Here is a 27,770-nt window from a genome sequence, read left to right on the forward strand (position 1 = left end):
GTTTCACCCATACTCCAAACTTAAAGTCAGGATATTTCTTCTTCATTTCTCTAAAAATTAGTCTCTTGTGAGACCCCCAACTGTGTGGAAGTGCAAATACCCCCTCTTTCATATGGTTTTCACATTATTTTGTCTACCTCTGATTATCTAATGTGATGGCATATGGTGCTTACTTACCCAGAATCCTCAGCTGAGTCACAGCCCCATGCAGACCAAAGAACATCCAGAGTGGGCGTGAGTTGTCCACACACACCTGCATGCCCACATTGGTGCCATTGTGGCTGAGGATGACCTCTCCTTCCTGGTTGACCAAGAAGCCCAGGATGTCACTACTTTGGAGAGGTGTCGGCACCCGACACACGGCCCAAAACTCCTTCCTGTCCACCAGAGCCTCAGGATTATAGGGCAGGTCGCTGGGGCGCAGCACCGCCGGGTCACAGGACGTCACACCGTAGGACAAGGAGCCCGAGCGTGCAGGGCTGGACTTTGTAACTTTGATGAACACAGTCTCTCCAGTGCGTAGAGGTCGGTTGGTAAAGACCAGCGTGCGCTCCTCACGTGCATGCTCTGAGCGCGCTACCGTCTGCTCGTCTAGAGTCTTAATGTGGGCACCGCGCAGCTGGTGGAAGTGGAGGTCACTCTCCAGGGCGGACGGCAGGAGAGAGGACTGCTGGGAGTTGAGGGAGTTCTGGGGGATGGGGCAAGTGGAGGAGGAGGAGGCTGAGGCCAGGTGGAGGGTGTGGCGATGGGAGTGATTGTGGTTGGGGCCTCTGTCCTCTTGCTGCAGGTTGAGGTCACACAGGCTGACGGACAGGCGGGAGTCGTCCGCTTCACGCCGCAGGGAGGAGGAGCGCACTGTGGTGAAAGAGCGTGGACGCAGGCAGTCGGGAGGAACAATCTCACTCTCTGGAAAGGGAGGGAGAGAAAAGGAAGTGGGAATGAGACGGAGAGAGAAGAGCAGTTAATAGCAGTCTTACTGTGTTTTGCTTTGATTAGCAATTTGCCCGAGGAACTGTGGCGATGAAGTTTGTAGTCAGCTGAATCCCAATTGTGAACGAACAGTTCTAAGAAGGGCTGAATCTGCAGCTAGTCTGACAACAAGATAATGATAAAAAAGAGAGAGCAATTTAACTTCAGTTGCACAACATGTATGCAGTGTAAAGCTCTAATTACTTGACGCAGTAGCAAATGAGAGTGTCAGAAAAAGTGGTTTAAGATAAAAAAAAATTAAGTAGTTGGTTGCTCCAGTATCTGTGCAAAGCTTAATCATCCTTTTTTTTTTTAAAGACTGTCAATTAACGAAGAACAAATTACTTTGAAAGAAACTAAATTGACTACAAGCATGGATGTCTATGTGTGTGTTGGTTACATTCCTTGCAATCCATAGTACAGTATCACTCTACAGAGAGCCATTTATATCTGCCAATATGTCTCTAATAGCAAGAGTAGTGGTCACATGCACACAAATACACACATGCATTACTCCACCTCTGATAAGGTTGCTTACAGTCTCATCCAATGCCCTGACATGGTTGCTCAAAATGACACCTCTAAATGTGTGCCCCTTCCCTCTCTCTCTCCCACCTCCCCCTCCTGGCCTGGCGGTGGAGGTAAAATTAGCCTGGTGCCCTGAAACCCCTGTTACACAGACTTTGGGTGAGAATGGTGTGTCTGTGTTTGTGTGTGATGTGTATTTAAAGGACTGCAAGACAGAGGAAGCAAGAGACAGATAGAGATGATGACCCTCCCCTCCTTCCCCCAGAGGAGGTTATGAAGATACTGAGAGACCCTCCTCAGTCAAAGTGAAGAGTGGAGGAGAGAAATTGCTGGAAAAAAGAGGCTGGAGGGGCAGATGGAGGATGAAAGACTGCGACCAGCCACTGACTGTCTCTGGAGAGTCTCTCCAGTCTTGGTCAGCTTCGGGCGCCTCTATCTGACCAGGACCTGAGAGCCTGACTCCAGATAAACCTCTTAGCCTCAATTACCAGGGCTGTGGGACAGGCTGCTCGCCACTAACTGTAAACTGCGGCAGTGAAAACAGACCAGCCAAGCCTCTTATGATGCCCTCCCACAAATGGAGGCACACGCCAAAGGAAGATAGATTTATAACCGCCCTAAAGAAGCTGACATATTGCTGGCTGAAACAGGAACAGTTTGAAATGTGTATTCTGTCAGTACAAAAACCAAAACCAGAGTGTAAAGAAAGTCATATTGATTTTCTGCAATGACAGCTGGTCAAAATTACAAGGTTTTGTGCATTAAAATGTCAGGAGAGAAGTCTCCTAAACTGGATTTGTGTAAGAACTCTTCCAGGTACAGAGCTTAAAATTCTGTTCTGAGAGGTGCTAACAGTGTTAAGAAGTTAAAGATTATGCTTTGTAGAGACCTCATAATACAATCAGCAGCCTATATCAGTTCACTTTCAGATTCTTGGTTACTTTTGGATGGTGAGGAACATTGAGGATATTATTAAAATAAAATGAGAAATGGGAATTTAGAGTGTTGAAAAATATGTCCTGTACTAGAAGCTTTTACCACTTCACAACTGTTTGAGGGTTTTCGATACTTGGTGCTAAGACATATTTTGATTAGTACCCAAAAAGAATTCAATTTCAGCTCCACAGTCATGGTCTAAAACTATGTCTATGAAATAAAATTCACCAAAGAGTACAGAACTATTCTTTAGTCATCTACAAAGACAGTGGCTGACACCACTTAAGTGTTAAGCTTAACTGGAGACAACAGAGATCTCTTCAGTGTTTGATCCGCTGTGAGTGATGCGTCGGATTTTATGCATCATCACTGAAATGCTGTCTGATGAGCCCTTGTGCACTGTAAAGCTGAGATGGTATCGCAGCTCCCTCAAAGTCATGTCAGCTGTCAATTAATGTTAGCTCCTAACCCAGAGCACCCAGCTTTGTGATTAATGTTTAATGGAACGAAGGCCCTGTAATTGCGGTAATTGATTTTTCAGAGAGGCATAAAATAAAGAGGACAGTGCCTTTGGTCCACAGGGCAGCTCCCAGAGACTGCTAATCAACCATTAAACACCTCTCTGCTCAGAAGTGTGTAGCAGTTAACTGTGAGTCCCTGAGGCTAGCTGAAGACGACTAGCATGCCAGCTCGGATTTCATCTATTTCCTCTGCTATCAATTCCCCCTGATGGACTCGCAGCCTCCAAGAAACCCTGGTAAGAACTTAAGAGGACAGGCTGTAAATGAACAGAGTCTGACAAACGTATGGCTGTTAAACTGTAATTGCACAGCTCAATCTGCCATTTCTAGATTTTCTGTCATTTCCTCACGCAGAAAACCATTTGCTGAAGGGAGACCTTTAATGAAGTAGAGAAACATTAATGTGACTGAAGCCTCAAAGTTTGATGATAAGGGAAGGTCTCTGTTTTGGCCACAGAGTGAGTAGTAGATATGCTAACTGCTCAACCAGAAACCTATTGCAATGGCAGCCCACTCACTCCCAAATTATTGGGGGATTTGGATGACATCAATATTCTTCTGCCATTTCTGCGGCCATTTCTCTGCTGCCCATCACGCCATCCTAAATTGGATTACGTTGGGACAGACATTGTTGCAAGGCCTCTAGGACATGCAGGAAGACTGGAGCTGCGGAGAGGATGATGAAATGTCTCGGGGGATAACAGTGGATGGAGAGAGAACAGAGCAGAGAGGTAAAGCCAGGAAGGGAGGGATGGCTGCCTGTGACAATGCTGGATTTATGTTGAAGGGATTCGGAGGAGGCTTTCCAAAGAGCCGCAAATCATCTCGCTCTGTGTGTGTCACCCCGACTCTAACTCAAACACAGAATGTGTGAACACAAACTCATACACATGGTAAATTGATTCCTCTAAAAAATATAGTTTTTTATCAGCTATTTTCAAAAGCTTCTCCAAAGGTTTATGTTCCTTTTTATATCCTCTCCCTCTTCCTCTTCCTATCTCCCTTTTCAAAGAGTAGTCATTTCAAGACCATATTGGCTTGTGTGCCATGTATTCTTCTCTTTGCTTTACTCATCAAAGGGTAGTGAGACCGAGGCAGGAAAGTCGCGCTGCTGTACTGTATGCGCTCCTCATGCTTGTTGTTAGCTTGGGGGATGGAGAGAGGGCTGAAAGGACAGCAGAACATTTACTGTGCATTTGAAAAAGCCTGTGGTGTGTTTGTGCACTCATCATGTGTATATCTGCGTCCGTTTGTGACCTCACCAGCTGCTGCCCGCTAATCGTGGTGCACCTGCGTTTTTAGCTGATACAATCCCTTTGTCCTATTGGTCCCTTTCAAATCCACCACTCACAGATGCTCTCTTCCATTGGCCGAGGCCAGAATTTTGCACTTTGAAAGCAGCATTAAACAGGGTGTGTGTGCGTGTGTGTGTACTTGCTCCTCTCTCTTGTAGGAAGACACTGTAATGGGGCCATGGAAGATGCAGCTGCTGACACTGTAAGCCTGGAGGGGTTGAGGAAGGGGGCGATTCATCACCTGATTCTTCACTTTTGATTGAATTTAAAACCAAATGTAGCACCTGTTGGGCTGAACCATTTATTAATTCATGCAGGGGAGCGTGAGAGTTATGGGTCAGCTCTTTCATTGGACATTTTCAAAATTGAAACCCATTTGGCGTGGCTTTTTTTTCAGAGTGTTTTTTGATTAGAATAATTAAGCACCTGTTGGGCTAATCCATCGCAAATACATGGACAAGGGTGGTGGGTGATGGAGGGAGAATGGCAGCGTGTCTATTTTGGCCCACAGGCTTTGGCTCACGCTGTAAATGTTTTTGATTAGGGAATAGCCGCAAAGCAGGTTAGCTAATGCTGTGCATGGGGAGGTGGATAGAGGGAGAGGCTGGCTTAGTGGCTTTGCTAGCCTGAGCAGACGGAACGTGCCAGGGGTTTGAGCCAGTGTTGAAGAGGGGTGGGGGCTGGGGCTGGAGATTTACTCTCTCTCACGCACACAATCTATCTCACAGGGCTTATCTTTATCCATAGTCTCCGGAGGGTTTCATCTGATGTCAGCAAAGGTGAAGAGAGAGCTGGAACTAGGAAGAGAAAATGAAAACAGAGATCTCAGAGAGATTTGAAGGGGAGAGGAGAGGAAATGAGGATACAAGAGGACATGAGGAGAGTAGATGTAAAGGAAACGCTTCAGCTGGGATCAGCTAAGAAGGAAGACGGTAGAGATGGATATCCAGGGAGATTTTGGTATGAACAGATATAGCACTGAGTGAGGGAGAAAACACAGGGTCTTTGAGGGAGAAAGAGGCAGCGTAAAGTTCAGTGACCGACCCGGGGATTAAGAAATGTGGACTGGCCGGCCAAGCAAGTGAGAGACAGAGATATAAAACGACTGAGAGAGTGAGGGAGGTGGTGGTGGTGGGGGGTGGGGAGTGGGGGAGGGGTGCAAGAGAAGTATGGAGTCAGAAGGGTCTTTGTGCTAGATGTGTTTGGGATGTCCCTGGCGTTGGCCCAATCCTCGGTCCCTGATCGAGCTGGGCGGCTTTGAACCCGGGGCTTTTGGAAAGAGCAGCAGGCTCCCAGGGCGACACATGGCCATAACAAAGAGCCAGGCAAAACGCCCGGTAAGTCACAAAAGCTCTGTCCCTTAGGTCATCGGCAGAATTAAGCATGTGCCACCCCTTCTCTGCCAATCAGCATGCCAGGACCTCAGTGTTAATAACCTCCATCATAAGGTACTTACATTAAAGCCCCCCTGTTTTATTCCTGTGCTCAAGCATGGAGAAAGGCTGATATAAGGCTTATTATTTATTACTGGAAGAAGACTGACACATGCACATACACCCTTTCACTACCATGCATGTTTACACAAAACTGGTTCAGCTCTTAAAGCTGCACTAAACAATATACAGTGTATATAATAACAATGGGTCATGAAACTGCGTGCAATAAAAGGGCCCCCAGGCCAACGAGAACCCCTGCCAGGCCAAAAAATATTTTTTTAAATGTCAAAAATAACGCCAAACATCCATTCATTCGCAAATCAATAGCGTTTGGGAGCCTCTGAACAGTGCTGTCTCGAAACGCGAGTCAACGTCTGTGTCATTGTCTGGGAAACTGCAGGTAGTGTAACTCCTTTTAAGGAATAGGGCAGAGCCTAAGCGAGTGAGTGGTTAAGCGAGAGAGCGAGCATCAGAAAAATAATGGTGAATGCGAGCGCAACAGAGGAAAAGGTTAGCAATAAGTTGTCAGTCTGGCAGTAACTGTAACTTACAGTACAGACTACAGTGTGTCATTTAATAAATGCTGCAGCTTGTCAAGACCAAGAAAAGTCACTGTTGTTTCCCCAACTGCTGGAAAAGTGAAGTGGATAGCTCCAAAGTTAGCAACAAAAGGTTAGCCTAGCCTGACGACGCTAAACAGATAAATAGAAAATGGAGGAATGTGTAGCTGCCAGCTAATTCCCCCCACCCCCGCCCGGCCACCAGGCCAAACCACTCAACCTAGGGGAAACACTGCTTATACTGATGAAACCCACAGAGAACTATCACCTGACTTTGCAGTTTGCTCAGCTCTACAAAGCAGTTTGGTGTATTTCAGCTCAATGTTTTGATTTCACAGCCAGCAACTTTGCTGTTTCTGTTCACTCTCACCACTCTCATTTAGCTTTTTGTAGCCGCAGCGAGAAGCTGTTTTCAGCTCTGATATACCCACTGTGTGCTACCTGTCCAGCACCAGACAGCAAACACACAAAACTGGCAACTAGCTGGTGAACATGGTGCATTTAGCAACTAAAGAACTGGATAGTGCCAGAAAGGAATTGTTAAAAACCAAATCATGGCTATATGAAAAGGAATATTGGACATTTGTCAGGTGGACACAAGAATGACTCCAAATGAACACTAAGTTGCTCCACTGTATGATGGATGTGTAAATGGGCAACTGTTTGGTAACTTGTTCACTGCAAGTACTTGATATGTCAATGTTGTAGTTACAGCTGGCTGCACTGCCCACCAGTGGCAAAACCAACCTCAATTAATACAGTTTTAAAGCATAATTCCAGTTTATTACAACCTTGGTTTTATTTTCCTGCCTTTGGCCATCATTTCTATCAGTTATAATGACATCACAAGCATCAAAGTAATTGCTGAGTTCTGGGAATAATTTATTTGGAGATAAAACCAAATGTATGCATAACAGAAATTTCTGTAATATTCAGTGGATCAAAGCTGAACCAGGAAGTGGGTCTGTAAACCGAACATTCATAATGGTAGGGATGGGAATCAAGAACTGGTTCCAGCTGAGAACCGGTTCCAAAATGTCAGATACATTGGAATCGTATGCCTCCAAGCTTATCAATTCCGTTTATTGATGCTGGCATGTTTTTCTGACAGTTGCACATTGAAAAACAATGACATCAAACTCATTTGTCTACGCTGCTGGAAACTTGCAAAAAGGAGTCATGTTGGAGAAGAAGAAACGGTCCAAAGCGTGGCTTCATTTCACGAAGATAGATGACAACAGTGCTAGTTGCAATGTCTGTAAAATGATAATTTCAAGTAAGGGTGGAAACACCAGCTGAAACATCTTTCCAGCAACATGGGCTTAAATTCCAGGAATTCCATGTATTTGACACTCTGCACACAAGCACTACTGTTTCCCAACTGAGCAACGTGTCCGTTACCGAAGGTAAATATCCAATGTTATAACAACAGTAGCGCCACGCAGGCAGGCAGATTTTTTCTTTGACTAAGAAAATGAAAATAAAATGCTGCACAAAGTTCGAACCGGTTCCAAATTCAACAGTGGTTAAACAGTGGAGCTTTTGCACACCTGAGTCACATGCATGCCTTTTTTCTACTCTGTTTCTAAAATGTGTTCAGATTCAGAGATAATAAATCAATTGCGTTGAAGCTGAAAACCTGTGTGGGCCTTTTTTCCACGCAGAAAATTTGTCAGGAATCAATAAAGGAATTGATAAAGAATTGGACCGATAAGCAGAATCGATAATGACATTGGTAGAAATTAAATCTTATCAGTTTCCATCCCTAAACAATGGACAGTTTAGGCAATAATTTTATCCTTCGCCCTCATCTAACCTGGGGTTTATAAAAGCTGTCTGGTCCTCTGGCTGCTCATTTTTCTTGCACAATTGAAATTGTTGTTAATGTTACTGCCATTCCCCGATCTCATCAATTAACCTGTTGATTACAATATTATTATTGATGGCTAAAAAAAGAATATAATGAAATTGAATTTTCCTTTTAATAAGATTGTAATCACAGCACATGACAAACATGGCTGCCTAATTTTAGAATCGTATTCGTGATCAGGCACACTGACAGTCACCCACTTGCTTGAACTGTGTCATAAAAGAACATTCATAAACCCTGTGACTCCTGTTGTCATTCTGTCTCAGTCTAAAAGTGTATAAGCAGGGTACAATAAATATGGTGTTAAATCCCCTGGCGATGCTTCAGAGGGCGAGCAGATTCACAGGCTCTTCACTGGACATCATGCATTGAACTATGGGTAAATAACTTCTTTAGCGCACTGGAAACTCCACATCAATCTTGACAAGTTACCTCTAGTTTACCCCCTGTTGAATTTCTCACTACTGATTAAGTTATCTTTTTATCTGTGTCTTTGAAGAGGAAATGAGCGTACTGGAATATCCAGCCAAGGTACAGTAATTTAAAACTGAGTCTAAATGCCAAATCATACAAATTCAGTTTATTCTTCTTAGCCTTTTGAGCTCTCTGACCAACAACCATCATCAATTATATGTAGTACACTTATGCCAAGAAACACAACATCGTTAAATTTTCCTTGCTTGATGTTTAGAGGTCTTTACAACACTAAAGCCATTACATTTCCTAAACAAGTAAAAAAAAAAAGTCAGATTTACACCATCTTTTCTGCCTTGTGTATTTTTTGTTGAAGGGTCTGTTTGAAGCATCAGGATTTGTGAAGAGCTGTTATTAACTCTGAGGATCAGTCCAGCCAAGTCAAACACCAGTGCCAGTCAAGTGCTCGCAATAATCAAATCATCATTTCACTGAAAGTCATCGGTTTCTCCCAGAAGTAGGGTAACCTTGGTCTGTCTCTCTCTCTGAGTTGGATAACACAACAAACGTTTCTAATAGACTTCTGTCAGTCCAGATGACTTCATGTTACTGGAGTCCTCGGAGTGGAGCCAGAGCATAGTACAGAGAGAGCCAAAGCACAGTCAGTGACCAAAAGTGCAAAAACAGAGGTATTGCAGAAGTATTTCAAGTTCTTTCTGGGTTATTTAAGTTTTCAAATCTTAATTATATCATTCCCCAAGAAAAATCTGCTATATTTTTTAATATATATTTAAATATTTTTACAATCCTGTAACATTTAAAATGTGTTTGTTTCTCTGAACAGTTTTTGACTTTCATAATTAGGGTTCAGTCTAAAATTTGTCTCATCTCATCCCTTGCTAAATTCTACTCATTGTCATTAGATGTTCAGTAAGTTTTTCATGGTAATAAGTCTCTGTGTGGCTGTGGGCAAAAGAAAACATTCTCAACTGATGTGGGAAGGGAAAAGCAAACTAAATTATACCACTGATGAAGGTTGTGTTAATTAATTTCCCTTTCTTGTCTCTCGTCATTCACACACTCCACTTTTATCTTACTTTACACCTGCAGGCCAGGGCTAACACCACAGTTACATGTGAGCCAACACCAGACCAACTGGTTTAATCCAAATGTCATATGTCATTAATACGTTAATACGATAATGCTCTACAGCCGGTTCTGATTGAGTTGCAAATCACGCATAATAATCAAGTCTGAGTGAGGGTTTGTAAAGGGAGTGTTGTAATATTGCTTGCTACAAAAAGCCCATGTACAGTATACAGTATAATAGTGTTTGACATTCCCCCCTTTACTTGTCCTTATTACTGAGTTGTTCAACTGGAGGAAACTTACATTTATCAGCACCAGGGTTAAACATATTAAGCTCTGAATGCTGCCAGACAAGGCCTGCTTTTTATTTTAACAAAAAAAATGCACTTTATCACCATTTCCTACACCCATAAAATGCTCTGAAAGAAAATGTCAGAGCATGTGTAGGTGTAGAAGCCAGTCCTCCACCTGCCTTCAACCAAACCAGCTGGAAAGCTACATGAGAACACACGAGGGGTACCATTTCTATCAGAGATGGCATCCTTCATTTTAGCCTTGCAAACACTGACATGCTGCGAAAGGTTCAAATGGGATGACCCCGCGACGCAAGCTGACGCGCTGTCAGGGAGATAAGCTAGCTTTTCTGTCACATCATGTGACAGACGTAAACAAAGAGTCAGACCTGTCGCGCCTTCATCCATCAAACCTTCACACATTGTTTTACTCTCACTGAAGCTCTTCGGTTCCAGGATTGGTTTTCCGTTCACCTAGCCCACATCTGTCATCTTTACACAAAAGCACATTTTTGCAATCACTTGTCATTTGTCCTGCAAAATAAACAATGTGTGGTTACATAAAAGAGGCGAGGAGATTGTGGTATCATATATACAAAGGACACATTACGGAAAGAGGAGCTTTTAGTGTGTAGCTTTGAGTATCAGATCAAGCTTGTAAGAAACCTGTATTATACTTTCTGCTTGATTTGTTGAAAATGGCTGATTTTCTTTCATTACTATTGCTGCTCTGTCAATCATTTGGAGTGACAACAAATGATGTTGCTTCCCAAAGGCACAATTGGACCCCATTCTCTGGTCAAGAGCTACCGTGTAATTCAATCCATCACCTGAGAACAATCTCTCATAGCACCATAGATATCAGAAGCTCCTTAGTGTTTTCACCAGGACACTATGTTTTGTATGAACTAAATTAACTGTTTTGCTTTTTCGGGGTGACAGCGAGATTGGCCAACTCCTTCCTTGAGTCAGCCTGGTTGAAAGGTGTTAGCAGCCTCAAGGCTTTGCAATCAGACTTTATTCTCTTGTCCTTCAGGGAAGTCCCACAGAGGGCCCCTCTTGATTAAAGCTCCACTGTGACTGACTCATACAATCTGAGTCCTGCTGGCTTTACAACAGCTGGAATTACTCAGTTACTCAACCTCTTTCCTGATGTCAAGTAAAGTCCTGCTGTGTGCATGTCTGTGTATGTGTGTGTTCATATGAGAGTGACAGCTAGGAAGCACGACATGGGTATATACTTTCTGGCTTGTTGGATTTCAAGCCTATGGGGACAGCTTGCCCCAGTCTGCCCCCAAAATTACCCTGCTAAACCTCTGCAATATTGTTTTTGCCCAGTTCAAGGCCAGGTGCTGTCAATCACCTGTTACCTCAGGCGCCTAAGGAGAGACGTCACCGTATCTGACACCTTTTCTCTGTAGCAGAAGCATAAAAATGTGGATATGTTCATGGTTATATTTGGTACGAAGGCAAGCTTTATCACAGCAAAGCAGACAGCAGCAGAAAGAATTCAGTGTGTCTCTATGCACTCGTGCATCTCACCTACACAATTTGCATAAAAATATGCAAATGTTTGTGGTATAGCAAGAGTTACTGTAGCCGTCCCATCATTTTTTACATCTCAGCTTAATTAGTTTGGTGGAAGGTGGGAAGGGAAAATCTTGAATTGCTGTCATCATGCTTGCAGAGGTTTGAAACCACGAAAGCAGCCCTGCCCCCCTTGTTCCTGTCATGTATGATGCATCCCTGTGGTGATTCCTGCAGGGCGGATTATCACATGATACAGCTCCTATTTCGATCTTTCTACATCAAAGGAGTTGAAAATGTCGCCCAAGGTCATCTTTTGCTCTTTACTTCTGTGCTGACCTCAGAACAGCCTGGGGATGCTGAACAGATGATACATCTCAAGACACAAAGGCACATGCAAGATGCTCCCAAAATGGCACTCTGAAAATGTGCGAAGAAATGTTAAAAATTAAAGTGGCTGTGATAAATATTTCTAAATTAAAGATAGATCACATGACTGAAACAGGAGTTAAAGGGGTCTTTCATGTTCAGCTGTTATTACCTGATTTTAAATGCTCAATATACAGTCAGTCTGATTAAAGCTGCACCAACCAATATTTTTATATTAACAATTGGTTTATGTTTTCTTACGTATTACCATATTTTGGTGACTGTGTAGACAAGGGTAATAAAACTGAAGGATTTAGATGAACTAAAAAACTGAGAGCTAAAAGCAGACTGATGCTTGAAAATTTGCAGAGGTTGTTTCTGTTAGGATCAGGTGATGATGATTACAGACAGAAATTTAATTTTAATGAACAGTGTAGACCACAGACTGTAAAAAATATGAACGTAGCCACAGTGACGTCACCCATTGGTTTCTGAAGAGCGGTTTTGAAGCTCAAAGTGGGCGGCTCCGGCTATCGCCATCTTGGCAGTGCCTGGCCTCCTGACTAATGCATCCTGGCTGATCCAAAATGGGCAGAGAGGTGGAGCTGAGGTGGGGTGAATGAAGCCTGGTTGCTGAAACAAGCCACCTAGCAGCTAGCGACTTGTCATTCAAAGTGGCCACGTCCTAAATTATGCATAACTTTAAGGCTTCATAAAATTTAAACAGGTGAGTTATAAAAAAATCACCCCCCATACAGTTGTCACGAAAGGGGAAATTAGCAATAGAGACCAAAACCATTTTTTGTACTGGGCTATAAACATGTTTATTTCTGCTGTAAGGTTCAACATTTTAACATGAGGGTCTATGGGGACTGACTCACTTTTGGAGCTAACCTCAAGTGGCCATTTGAGGAACTGCAGTTTTTAGCACTTCCGAGTTGGCTTCATTTTTCAATCTCTGAGGTTTCCGCTTCATATAGACGTACTACATTAAAGAATATGTGTATTTTTGTGAGTGGATTCAAACTTCAGAATTATCCTGAAAATTATTTCAAATGTTGTGCAACTGTTTGTTCAAGAAAATGTATGGAAACCAAATAATTTGACCATTTGAACTTAATGAGTGATTTTTATGTTTAGTATTCTGTTATTGTTTGTTATTTCAGCTTATATTTTGTGCAAAATTTGATGTTGGAGGTGAAGATAAATAATGAATGAATGTGTAATGTGAATGGTGTCGCTCATAGTGATGAAGAATAGATAATTATCTATTATTACAAGCAGTTCTCCTTAACTCCAAGGAACATTTTAGTGTATTTCAGTCAATTGTTTTGGTTTTCCCGCTCACACTTCTACTGTTTTGATTCACTCGCTCTCATCAGCCTTGCCCCCAGCTAAAGCAGGCAGTTCTGATAAACCCACTTAACACTACCTGCTCCGCACCAAACAGCGGACACAGTTAGAAACTAGCTGGTCAACGTAGTGGAGCATTTAGAGGCTAAAAAGTCAGATATTTCTCTTGGGAGTTGGAGATGACCAAACCAAAGTTAAAAGGAGAGTTATTATTGATTACATTCATCAGGTGGACGCAAACATGACTTCAATTGAATGCTAATTGCCTGTTGGATGTGTAAATTGGCAACTGAATGCTAACAAGCTCGCCATATCAACTTAATCAGTGATAAAATATTGTGTTTACAGCTTGTTTCCTCTGCCCCCAAGTGGCCATAACATCAACTAATACAGCTTTGAGGTGTTCAAGCTTTTACACTGTGTTCAAATGTGTGCCACTGAGAGTGGCAGAATAACAACCTGTGAGCTCCTGTGACAAGACCCGCCTTCCACTTTTCTAACCATTAGTCATGATAAACCAAAGGACTAGGTGTTCATAAAAAAACCTAATCCAAATATACACTGACAGTGAGTACAGTAAATATACAGGACCCATGAAATAAAATGGGTGACATGAAATGAGAAACATAATGCAGCAGCTGGAAGCAGTAGTATATAAAAGGATATGAAGACAGGTGGAATGGCTGATTTGAATTGGCAGTGGAAGCTGCTTTTGAAGGTGTGTGCATGTTTGTGTGTGTTAGTGTGTATCCCAGCTGAATGGAGACACTACAGACAATGCCAGAGGCCTCCTGCTAATTTACATTACGATAGGGCTACATACACAAGCTGTACAAACTGTCTTTGCGCTAGAGACTTAATCCACTATAGAATTTTAATTCAATCTTTATATAGCAAGGATTATAGTATTTCCAAGGAGGCACAATGAATAATCTCACTCGCTACTTAATAATACTGAAATGTGAAAATAAAAAATGTTATTGATCCTAAGGGCTAAATTTGGTCATTGCAGCAGCAAAGAAACAGAGGTGCAGGTTAGGGAGAAGTGGAGATTTTCAGTGAGAATGTGACAAAAGATCTACATTAAAGTGAAAAAGGCAGCATCATTACCCCTTTTATTGCTACATCTGTTGTCACTAAATTGAGAATCCAAGAATGAAAAAACCAACACAGCAGCTTCTCAAATGCCAGATAAAATAAGGAGTGAAAGCAAGGGAAAGGCCTCAGATGTGAAAGCCTAAGGGCTTATCCATGGATGGGGAAAGGTTCATGGAGCGTTGCGCACAGAAATGTGATGCACAGAGTTGACAGAATTGGCCATTGAGCGTCACAAAGGGCCGTGTCAAGTCTAGATGATGTATTTCTATCTCAACCTTCAGTAGTGTTCCACCCCTCTGAACAGGCCTCTGTTTGTGGGGGTTAGGTGTCAATCAGCTGGCCCCCTGAGGAACAGGAGCCTCTGCTCTGTAGGCAGCCCTGCGTATGGCCTGATGGTAAGAAGACAGTAGAAATGACGTAAGCAGGGCTAAGGAGAAGCCCAGTTTTTGATTGAAATGGTGCTTGGAGCAGTGTTTCAAAGGAGCTAGACATCTCTTGAAAAGATGCATTACAGAGACTTCAATCAGACCAAACCTTGGGGTGGTAGAATGGAGTGGGCCTCTGCAGTTTGATATTTGAACCATTTTCTGCATTTCCCTTTATCTGATAGGGCCATTGTTTTTTTCCCTCTCTGCAAACAGTAATTTATTAAGACAGAGTATGTTGAATATGGCAACCAGACTTTGAAATATGACCAATAAGTGCCTCTTGTCATTAAGAAAAGGGGAAAACACAGAGAGGGGAAACATAAAATATGGGTCATCTCATACTCAAGACACTAAACATCCCACCCCCACCCGCCTAGAGACTGCAGTGTCAATCAACACAGCACACAATTACAATCAAATGTGCTATCTACGGGACATGTGACCCCTGGTCTATTTTTAACAGCTGAGAGGATGACGGCAGTGAATCTCCAGGGGAAAAAAATATGTGTATACATTCTCTCACATCAAAGCCTGGGCCATACTATCCTGTGCTATGCCTTTGTGGTATGTATGCTAAGCTACCTAGCATACCTTGATAATGCTCAACAGCATGTTTTTCCCCTCTGCTCTGTATTTGTGTAAACATGGGGCCAAATATTGGTCAGATAAAGATAGCCTTTGTTCATTGTGATTCCATTGCTTCATGGAAGGCTTTGCTGTAAACAGGGACAGGGAGGTTAACCGCTAGAAAACACCTGTTTACGGTAAACACAAGGACACAAAAATCTGGTTTGTCATATACAGAAATGTGGAAAGTGAAAGCACCAAAATCTGAGGTCATCTCATCACTTTCAAAAAACCCATTAAAGAAATAATAGTGAATAATGAAGTAACAATAGAGAGTAGCCTAACAATTGTGAATGCTTTGATAGAAGATTGTGCAGAATGCATGAACCCAATATGGCCATCACTCCAAATTTTAATCAAACTGAAAACAACTTTTTTTCATGGACTTTTGAAGGTTAGTTGGTTCTTGGCAGAGTGCTTCAACAGAGGTTCATATAGGCAAGCACACCATGTTGCTATGCTCTACAAATACACCTTTGCAGAGCTGGATTAACACACCAGTGGGCCCGTTGGGCCCCTGCTGAGCCCCTTATATTTCCCAAACTTAGTTTGATATAGTTGCTAAATACAAATTAAGTTAACAGAATTCAACATGTAAGCATAATATAACATGAAACAGTAAAGATATTAACAGTAAATCTTGACACAGTGCCCCTCTACAAGATATGACCTCAAGATTAGCTTCAAATGTCTTCTTGAAGGAATAGTTCCACATTTTGGGAAATTTGATTATTTCGCTGTCCTGCTGAGGGTTAGATGACAAGATTGTTATCACTCTCATGTCTTTATGTTAAATGTGAAGCTACAGCCAGCAGCCAGTTAGCTTAGTTTAGCATAAGGAATGGAAACAGGAGGAAATAGCTATCCCAGCTCTGTCCAAAATCTGCTTGCCAGCACCTCTTAAGCTCACTAATTAACTTGTATATGTTGTTTGTTTGATCTGTCCAATAACTACAGTGTAAGAACAAGTTGTGGTTTTATGGAAGGTTATGTATCCTGACTATTTCTTGGCCAGGAGCAATGACTTGCTTGCCAGGGAATAGTCCAGTACATAACACTGTTTTATTCTATTATATACACTATTATATACTATTGCTTGAAATCCCTTTCAATTTCATTCATTATATTAATAAGTTAAAGGGGAACTATTATGCTTTTCCTTATTTTCAGTCATATATATAATGTTACAATGCCGGATGTAGATGTTAAAAGTGGCCGACGTGAGAAATAATGAGGTAAATGTATGTTGCAGTAATCCCTGTGAGCAAAAAGCACCAGCTTCAGACTGCTCTGAACGCTTGGTTTCCAACAGTTTTTTCTACTTTCAGGCCTAGCTGACATCGGCTCCTGATAGATTTCTTTATATGTTCATCTGCTCCACACACAGCGCACAAGTTCACTGCTCCACTCCACTAACATTATGGCATTTTTCCATTGTTTTGGGGGCAGTCACATCAAGCAATGACTTGAGTCAAGCTGGCACGCTGTGAGTGTTTTTAGGTCCTCTAATCAAATTACCACAAACTGATTGCCGCACAGGGAACATGGGGCCTTTGGGGCCCCTAAGGGTTTGGGTCCCCGAGGCAGTTGCTTGCTTTGCCCAGTTGGTAATTCAGCTCTGCATCTTATGCTTCCATAACCATCTTACCTAGCAGCTGCACTCCACGGGTCAGACCGTAAACATCAATGAGGGCCCAGAGGGGTTCAGCTGTGCGGACTCCACTGAAGAACAACATGGGACTGGACTCATTTATGCGGTAGAAAACACGGCCCTTCTTGTCAACCCAAAAGGCGATAACGTTGCCTTCGTTAGCAAACTCCTCAGGCAGGGCCTTAGCCCAGAAGCCGCTCTGGGAAACCAGGTCGGGGCAGGCATACTTGGGCAGGTTGTCTGGGTTTATCCTGCAGGGGTCTTTGCAGGTGAAGCCCAGACGCAGAGCCCCACTCCAGCAGCACTGTTTTTTAGTAATCTGGGGAGAAGGGAAACAAATGTGGTTTTATTGCATTTATAATGCTGCCATCTGACAAGAGGTTATGTAAAGCTTCAATCTGTGATCTCTGTAAATAACCCCTGTAATCCCTACTTTCACACCATAATTGATTGTAAATGGTTTTCATTCCAATGTGGACAGTGTAGTTGAGTCTATATCCTGGGACTCAACATTAGTTTTTACAGTTATAAAGCTCCCAGAGTTTGGGGAGCTCAAGTGCTCCACTCTGAAAAAAAATTACCTTGAGGCGGACTTGCTCATACAGGGCTATGGGCCTGTTGCTGAAGGTGATAGCGTTGCAGAAACTGGCCTGCCTCTTGACTGTCTTCTGAGCGAGGTCCATGACAATTTGGGAACCCTTCGCATTAGGATGGAAAAGAAGTGGGCTGATGGGAAGGGCCCCACCAACACTGCCATACTGGATAGGCAGGCACCTCTTGGGTTTGTGGTGACATCGGTGTGACGTGGACGGGAATGGGCCACCGAGGGAGTCTGAAACAAAAAGAGACAAAAAGAGAGATGATCTTCACTGCGAAACAAAAATTTCCTAATTAGGAACAGGAGGTTAGGTTTAGTCACTATAATTAGTGTCTGATGTTTTTGTTTTGAATTTGATGAAAAAAAAAGAAAATAAGAGATATCAGATATTACTGCACAATCTAAGATTTCTGAATTCTTGTATTTGGGTCTTTGTTGATTATTTGTGAGCACTTGAGTAATAAGCTAATCAGCGATAATCACATTGGGCCCTGCAGGGTGAATAGCAAATCTCCATGCGGGTCAAGTTTGCAACACATGTCCAAAGCAGAAATTATGCTCTTTGGTTACTCACAAACTGCATGGTTCCCAGAAAAACAGACTTTTTGAAAGCCAGTGAATGTGCTGAGATGGTCCATGTATGCTGTGAGCCATTTGTTTGGGTATCTGTCACCACAAGTCTAGCAGAAGCTGATACTACTATGCCTTTGCAACATACTTCATAACCCATACATACTAATAACGTGATCCATTATTTTGCTAATTTAAAACTGAGATTAATACTAAAGAAGGAGTAATTCACATTCATGCATAATTCATTTCTTTGGGTGATTTTGAGCCAAATAATTCCATCAGTTCATAAAATGAATTAATATTACATATGAGACTCTGTCATGTGATTTATCCCAAAACCCAACAAGGTCTATGGCTGCTCGCCAAGAGTCAAGAAGACTTGCAGAGGAAGGCTTGACTGACTTGATAATTAGATGCATGGAGAGTAAATGTTTTTGAATGAGGCAGGGAGAGAGTGTCTGAGGGGGTATGACCACAGTACTTGAGCAGCTACTAGAAACTGTACTGCAGCAACTTCATAGATTCTCCAGAGCTGGTAAGTGCCAGATTAAAATTGCTAATTAGTATTCTGAGGCTGAACCCTTGGCTTCAGCAAGGAATCCTAAAAATTCTGCCATCTGATATTCCTTCAATATGTTATATTATTCTGGGATGCTAAATGATTTCCAGAGGTTGCAGTATTTGTGGTTTATTATTTTGGTGTGCTCACCTTCTCTGAATTCGTCTTCTCTTACTTATACATGAGTAAGATGCCAATGCTTAAAGACTTTTTGCATCCAGGGAGCAATAATGCTAGATATGGAGTCCCATTCCTGACTCATAGCACTACCTGTCTTGCAGCACAGCTGTGTTGTGTTATAGACTATTCAGGCTCCTGTCAGTGGAGAAATTGGTATGTCTGCCTTACATTACTGGCTAGAGAGAAAGCCCATTTCTTCAAATCTGAAAGCCACATCAAGGTAATAATCAGCAAAAACTGATGCTTCAGTTAGTAGATATTTTTTTCCAATCAAACTCCACACAGATATCCTGGAAACATTCAACACCATCTATCTACGGTAATAAGAAAAAGGACTCCTTCAATCAACAGGATGAAAAGTACAATGTGCTGGCTGTTCTAACAGTATTACAGTGTTTTAGAGAGTAGTTTTCTGTTGGAATATTGAAATTTAATTCCACTTTATGGTTGCTATCTGATCTAAAAAATAAATGACTAGAATTGAAAATGTCAAGATAAACCTTAAGTTAATATTTGGTTTATGGTGCTTTGGACCACAGAGGACTGTGTGATTTTAATGGATCCTACAATCATTCATGTAACAAGCAGATGAAAGTGAATACAGTACCAGCAGCAGATGTCCTGTGGAGCCCCGATAAGACCATGCTGCTAGTCGTAGAACGCTTTGTGTTCTCTCTCTTTCTTTGTCTCCCTCTTTTCCCTTTCGTCTGTGTTTATCTAGTAATGACCCTTCCCGTTTTTCATCCTGCAAGCGTGTCTACTGTTCAATATGGCCCCAACCTAAGAGCATCATTGTGGCCTTTTGTCTCAGACAGAGCCACAGGAGAGCAGTTGCTGAATGTGGCGCACATGGTCCAAGGCAGATTGAGCTGAATGCATTACCGGGCTCTAAAGAGGCGCAGCTGCTGTAGAGGGAAACAGGCTAAGTGTGAATTCATGTTCCTTAGCAACCCCTTGTATCTAAAGGTCTTGATCGGTGCACTCTTTCACTCTGCAGCTATCAACTAGGATACAACAGAAATGATATTTATAGCAGGTTCTAGATTTTTGCCACTCCTCTCATGTGTCCTTTTTCTGGAAGTCCATTAAAACAAAGATCAGTGTATATGGTAAAAAAATATGTTAATTAAAACCGCATCATTCTGATAGATGCTTTAATCTTTCACTTAACCAAATATCTAGACAAAGAATACATCCTTAGTGACTCAACAACTTTGCAGGTTTTTGTTTCTCCACTCAATTGAAGGATATCATGATTCATACACTGTAACAATTAAATTGACCACTGAGCAGCTACACTGCATTAGTTAGGTATTTAAGTGTCTTCAACTGTCTTTGTTGACAATTTGACCCCTCCTGTTAATGTGTGGAAGAGGAAGTGTGTGGTCCCATTACACTTTCAGTAACCTTAGTCACACCAGAAACAATTTTAAACATCTAATCTTGGCTTTCATTGGTCATCGCCTTCCAAAGTGAAACAACGCAGATTTGACACAAATATACAAAAAAAAAAATTGAAAAAACTATCCTCTCATGTCTGTGTGAACAAATCCAATTTCAATTGAGCAGGTGTGATTTTTGTTTATTAATGAACACTCTAAAAGTGAATGGGCACACAGTATACTCAGATTGTTAAAGAAATAGTATGACATTGCATTTTCTTGCAGAGAGTTAGATGAGTAGAGCAATACCACTCATATCTATATGGTAAATATGAAGCTAACTTACCGCTGGACAGAACCAAGCTACCTTTTTCCCCCTGTTTCCAGTCTTAATGCTAAACTAAGCTAAATGGCCTCTGGCTGTAGCTTCATATTTTCCATACAGACATGAAAGTGGTATCAAACTTTCATCTAATTTTTTGTCAAGAAAGCCATTACTTCCCAAAATGTCAAGTGTCCTTTAAGTGTTCTGTGCACATGATATACTCACATGTAAGACCTTACTGAAGCATTAGCATTTCAGTTATGATTTCTTGTCACCAACTCATCACCACTCCTCTTACTTTAACTTACAATTTTTTTGTTGGACATTGAATTTAAGACAACCCAGAACAAGAGAAAAGTTGTTTTGTTGAAGCCTGAAGAATGTTGACTGTTTTGATCATTATTTTCTACTCTGAAATTGTTGGAGGGAGCAATTCATATAAGGGCAGGGCCATGTTGGCCAATTTAATTCTTTCAAGCAAACACACCAGGTAGAAGACTTGTCTGTAGCATTGTGCACAAGCATTAAGATGGAGAAAAACTGACTGCTTTATGATAACTTTCTAGAGTGGTTACCTCCTGCGTGAGAGCAGTATAAACTGACAAGCCTTCAAATTGGACTTCCTGGTTTGTATTTTATCTTCTCACAGGTACTCTGTAGCAACACGCCAACACTATCACATGGTGTTTTGCCTGAGGGCTTCCGTCTGTCTGATCATGGCCTAGGAGTATATGACTGCAAAAATACAAGTAAAGCTTTCTATTTACTTTGTAGAAATTTGAGCAAAATAGTCTTTTCATGTGTCAGAAAGCTATTCTCCCACATAGTTGTTGTACTGTTTAAGATTCAGTGAGTGCTCTGAAATCCCATGTTGTAGTTTTAAGTTATTAGACAGAGAAAGGCAGCCTCAAGGCTAATGGCTGGTCTCAGTCCTCCAATTACCTCAGTAACACAAATCCTGGAGTGTAGGCTCATGTACACAGAGCCTGAGATGTGACCCCTTGATGTAAACGGCTTGAAAATGGCTCCTAACATCAGTCTGACAACTCCCTCTTATAAACCTCTGTTTGTGCACACAGCTTTATGCGTGTGTTATCTGGAAAAAAGCAGTTTTAACAGCCTCACAGGAGCCATTTTGTCAAAGGTCAAGGATGTCTTATTATGAACAAACAGGGTGAAAAGCTTGTATTCCTTTGCCCCGAAGTGGAGGTCTTTATCCCACTAATAACAACACACACATGACAGCTCCAATCCCTCATCACAATACACGGGCTTGTGCGCGGCTAATACCTGTCATAGACTGGTGAACATCTCTGTGGAGCAGTAAGCTAATCTCTCACCATTTCATTTGGCTGGTGACGGTGAGTGAGAGGTGAGCTGTGTGAGTGTGTTCGGGTGTGTGTGTGTTTTATCTGTTGAACTGTATTGTCGTTACTCACCAAACATCAGCTAAGTGGTTTACCATGCAAATAGAATTTTATAGGTGGGTGAATACTATTCAAATATTTGCTCAGTATCTGGTAGGGAAATTACTCCCTGGTCCCAGGGAGCAACTGTAAAAGCTATTCTAAAATTAAATGTTCTAATAAAAGGTAACAGTTAAGCCGTATTATACTATATGAAATTAGATTGAATATTATTTGAAAATAATTAATGCTTAGTACTTTTGCATTGTGTGCCAAAAGGTCTGCAACTTGTCAATTCAAGTAACATTTCCAGACTTTGGTGAGTTACTGTATAAAAGAATACCAAATCCCCAGTTTGGAGGTATATACTGATTCATATACAGGTAAATTATATTGAAATAACAGTATGTAAAGAATCCTTTTCTGCGGTGATTTAAACTTTATATATTGTTCTAAGTGGTATACCCCACCCATGTGTCTCCTAGGTAGGCTGAAACAAACCTTAACTAGTAATTACAGATACCATTTACCCAGATCCCTACCATATATAACCATTATATCTAATTTTAGCACCATAGAAACATGATGAGTCTGTAGCATTCAGTCACAACAGCCTATCAGTGCTTATCAAGCACAGGTAGCCCACATACCAACCCACTCCCTGTACTTGTTGCTATGAAAAGCCCAGCTTAACACTTATCCTAGGAGACTTTCGAGCAGGCACATACACAAACACAAACTGTGTGGATCTGTGATACCTTCTAATATTCAGTCTTTAAGTCATTTTGGAACATGAGAATGTGCATGAATGTAGACAGGAGTAGGGTGGAATGTAAAATTACAAGTTCTTACATATTTACATTTCCAGTGAAGCTTATTATTTTACCTATTACAGTTAATTATTCTTAATGTACCCCTGTGCTTTTAATCCATCTCCAAAATTAACTATTAAGAAAACATGTTTTGCACTGTTTCAAATCAAGAAGTATGGTCTAAAAGACACAAATGTTATGCTTGACATGCTTATTTTCCTTGATGAATTGGCAACTAATCGATTAATCAGCTAATCATTGTAGCTTTAGAATAACTGCAGTCAGCAGTGATACAGGACAGATAAAAGCATACAGTAAGTCTTTAAAAAAACGTTACTTGTGTAAAATGTTACTCTTCCAGAAGTTCCTTATTTGATTTTGCTCTCAGTAGATCCGTTGACAATGTCATTTATAACACTGGCAACAAGCCTAGAGGGCAATGACAAACAACATCTTAATGATGTTTACATAGCAGTGTCTGGATGATGTATTCAATCCCACTGACTCATGACAAAATGGCATTTCAGCCTGATGTAACACAAACTGTGAAATGAATCATTCAGTAATAGCCGCGATTAATCACACACATTATCATTTGAGATGCTTGAAAATACAGCTGAGGCAAAATGGCTTTATGTGCTATATGCACTAGCAGAAGCCCACATCTTATGTACACCGCCTTTCACAGTGAAGTTCACAGGGTATTATATTTCCTGATCTTACTCATCTCCAAAGTTCCTTGCATGTGCGTTTCTACATGCCAGACACAGGCCGAGAGCGTGAAACCTAATAGGCTGCACACGGCTCAGTGACAGGGAGACTACTTCTGTGGCAGTGACAGTAACTGTAGCTGCTATCCTACCTGGACACACAGGTACCAGGAACTCATTACGGATCATTCATTTTGTTTGTAGTAACCAGAGGGCTTGACGTGCTGCTAGGCAACATCAGGACAAATCCGCTGGTTCAGTGTTAATGCAATGATAAGATGGCTCGTGCCCATGGTAATGCAGCATGGTGGGGGGTTTACATAATGACAACAGTCAGAGCTGCATCAGGTGATCCTGTAATTCAAAACTGTGTGTTTGCCCTAACTAGTCAGCAGCGAGTGATGACTCTGTCCAGTCGATGTTATTTGCCGCCATCGCAGAAGTTGCAATAGTGGTGGCTAGGAGCAGTTAAAGGAAAACATTTAGGGTAATGTGCTTATTCACTTTTTTGCTGAAAATTACATGAAAAGATTAATACTGCTCTCATTTCTGTATGGTAAATATGAAGCTATCACCAGCAGCTGATTGTTAGCTGACTGTTCTGTCAAAGGTAACAAAATCTCACCACCACCAATAAACCTCACTATTTAGCATGTTATATCTCATTTATTTTATCAGTACAACAACTGAAGTGGAAAAACTATCATTTGTGGTTTTATGAGGGGTTATGTGCTGGACTATTTCTTACTTCCTGGAGTCTTATCACCATGAAGTTGCCATTTTTGTGGCCATTTTTCTGTCACTATTTTTCATGGATATAGCTAGTTAGATATCTAGCTGGCATCTGAGTAAGTATGGCTTAGTCCTGCCTTAAAAGCTCTGTGGTTGATTTGTTTCTGTAACTGGCAGAAACAGTCATCAGTGAGAACAACACCAGACCTTTTTGTTTTGCTGAATAAATCAGAGATGTTGGTGGTGACTCAGAGGTCTGGAGCCGGGCTAAATTATCTATTGTTTGCTGTAATGTAGGGCTTCAAATAAGTATTCATTTTAATCCCAAATAATCTGTTAAATGTTTTTTTCTGATTGATTAATTCATTGTTTAATCCATGAAATATAAAAAACAATGTCCATCACAGTTTCCCTGTGTCAAAGATGACATCAAATTTTGACTGACCACTAGCACAAAAGATATTCAATTTACAATCATATAAAACTGAGAGAAGCAGCAAATCCTCATGTCTGAGAGGCTGCAACCAGCAAATGTTCCATTTTCCTTAAAATAAATGTCTTAAATAATTAATTGATTATCAAAATTGTTCTCTTTTCTGTAAATCAACCATCTAATCCTTTCAACATTACTGTAATATTCCACTCTGACCTCTATATGGATACATGTATGTGCATATTAGAAAATGAGTCTTTAAAACCAAGAGGAATATACTCCAGTGCTCTATCTGCTTACCCCACTGCATGGACACTCCACTATCAATAATTCACATTGCTGTCTCATCAAAGGTGAGACAGCGTGAGATGATGAAGTCTGGCTGACGTCATCCACTACGGCCTGCTACTGTTACTGTAATCTCCTCACAAGCAGGATGACACAACAGTTATCAATAAGTAATAATATCGTTAGGCCGCACACAGTGGAGGGCGATGTAATCCAATGATGCTTCTTTGGCAGTGAAAGAGAGCAGGCTGGTGGAGAGGCGTAATGATATGCAGCGTGTATTGACTGAAAGCAGGCAAGATGCTATTCAGTACTGGCTGGAAGTCATTATGTGGGCGAGGCCTTGAAGGTGACCTGTCATGAGGATGAGGATGAAAGGGCTGTCTATAGACACACACACACACTCACACACACACAAGAAGAAACTTTACTTTGTTCTGTTGCATCTCTTCGGCTCAGTCTTGACTTTGCATTTGGATACTGAACTCAGTTCACTTTGAATGGAGCCAGACGCTCTATCAAATCTGCCTGTGCAGCCTCAGACACTGGCCTACTTTCAGTCAATCGGGAGCACAGAAGTGGAGCTCCCACACACTCGGCAGACTCAATTATGCAACCAACTCAGCAAACGCTGTTTGGATGTGCTCTGGTGCCTCACACCTGAGAACAACAGCCTACAGTGGTGCAACTTAAGGAAGGATAATCTGTCCCTTAGTAAATCATACCTTTCTCATACCAACATGTAAACAGTGAGTGCATAATTAGAGTAATGCTTTTCTGGATAATGAGTTTCAGTTTAGCAAGATGAAGTTCTTTGACAGCTGCTTTTCCTTAACGTATTGACGAAAACATCACCGGACAGTTTCAAACATGACACTCTGGTTTCTTGAAGTTTACTCTCTCTTCTCAGTTCCAGAAACAAGCAGTCAGAGCAATCAAATGCTTTCTATCAATGGCCATGCGTTGCCATAGCAACACTTGTACTTTAAAATTAAATCCAGATTAACCCTCTCTTCTTCCAATTGGGATTAACACTCTCTTTCCATTCACTTGTCAACAGACCTTTAGCTAGACATAGCTGGGCATAGAAATGCCTGTTACATCACTCAGCATCTATCTATCTATCTATCTATCTATCTATCTATCTATCTATCTATCTATCTATCTATCTATCTATCTATAATTTCCTAAGTAGTCATGTAATAAGCATAATAATGTACAGAAAGCTGGTTATCATTTTCCAAAAATAACCAGCTCATCGTAAAAAATGCTATTTCCTCAAACAGAATAAGTAGGACTAGGTTATTTGACAATTATAGTGATGGCGACATCATGTCATGTGACACCTGGAACAGAATTCTTCAAAAAGAAGTTCTGGGAAATGAAGAGAGCGTTCACAGGTGTGGGTCAAGCTGCCACTGAGGCAAGGTACAGTACAAAGCATTAATTTTGGCTTAAAGCACAGGTGGAACTCATGACATTAATTCTCAGGAGCCATATCAGTGAGCCAGCATACATAACACCAAAACTATTGTCTATTGAAGAACACAGCAAGTGAAGCAGGAGGAAATTAAAAAGATTGGATATATCTACATCATGGACCTCTGGCATGTGGAAGAAAATAGAGAGAAACTAATGAATAAATGTAACAACAACATAGCCAAACTTGTCCACATGAAGGACTGGCAGTCGGTTGCAATGGCGAACTATAAAATGTGAAATCTCATTTACAAGGTAATTTTGAGGAAAACAATTTCATCAGATGAGTGCTGCAAGGAAACAGCTTGAGTCTACCGTAAGTTTATTCCATGTTGGTAAACAGGAAAAATAACTTTACCATGTTTATGCTTTACAAACATGGATAAGATGCATGTACACAAGCACAGTATACACTACTTATCTGTGCCTTAGTATTTTTTTCCATGATTGTCTGCACCATTTAAGGACAAATATTTAGCAAGACTTCCTTGATTTTGTATTTTGTACTTCCACCTGCCCCACTAAAGAGCAGGCACATTTATCAAACAAGTCAAAAAACAAAGACATAGCTCAGATTCTTGTCTTGTCAAAGAAACATGCTTGAAAATAATGGGAGCATATAACTGATCTACAAATCAGGAAAATACCTAAAAAGCAAAAATGCTAGCCCAAAAGTCCAGCTTCGTGTCCAAAATGGACCTAAATGTGAAAACAGACACAGGTTACAATTAAATGATGATCAAAATTGTGCCTTCGCTTTGTGATTTGGGTCTGTCAATACAGTGTGAAATCAGCATTACTTCTGTGCACTTACACATGAACAGTAAACTGAAAAACTCACCTGTTTAATGGTAATGTTTACACAGTGAGCTATCAGGTCATAAATCAATTAATAATGTGTACTGAACATACACACAGCGCATAAAGTAATTTAATGGAGGTGTTTGACCTTGATCCCAGTGAGGACCTATAGCCTCCTCTTCCTGCTGTCTTAGTCTGTCCCTCTTTCACTAATTGGATTAATCTTGGGGCTTTAATTAGAATGATCAGGTGGTCTAAACCAGTAGAGGCTGCAGGAGCAGGAACTTGGCTTAACTGCCATATAAGCTCACTAAAATTACGATAAAATCTATTGTTATACTTATTAGATAGATGACGTGAGTTCAGAATCATACTATTGGCATCATTTATTTCTTATGTTGCTACCTTTATATTCTTATTTTTCGGTAATAAACAGGAAGAGAGGACTACTTTTATTGTAAATAAACAAAACAAAAATCATGATGAATATTGCTGTTTGTCACCATGGGGGAGCACATAAGGACTGAA

At 41.2% G+C, this 27,770-nt stretch overlaps 1 protein-coding gene across 1 annotated transcript in view; it reads right to left on the reverse strand.

The window, feature by feature from the left end:
• The window catches only part of neurl1aa (neuralized E3 ubiquitin protein ligase 1Aa), a 45,674-nt gene that overhangs the window by 16,936 nt on the left and 968 nt on the right, over positions 1 to 27,770 (reverse strand). Inside the window, exons 2-4 of the mRNA XM_067584385.1 lie at positions 17,546 to 17,796; positions 16,962 to 17,283; positions 178 to 906 (exon numbers count right to left, since the gene is read on the reverse strand). Of these exons, the coding sequence (XP_067440486.1) occupies positions 178 to 906; positions 16,962 to 17,283; positions 17,546 to 17,796 (1,302 nt within the window). The remainder of the gene's footprint in view (positions 1 to 177; positions 907 to 16,961; positions 17,284 to 17,545; positions 17,797 to 27,770) is intronic.

Source organism: Thunnus thynnus, chromosome 3 (genome assembly GCF_963924715.1).
Source record: "Thunnus thynnus chromosome 3, fThuThy2.1, whole genome shotgun sequence".
Taxonomy (NCBI): domain Eukaryota; kingdom Metazoa; phylum Chordata; class Actinopteri; order Scombriformes; family Scombridae; genus Thunnus; species Thunnus thynnus.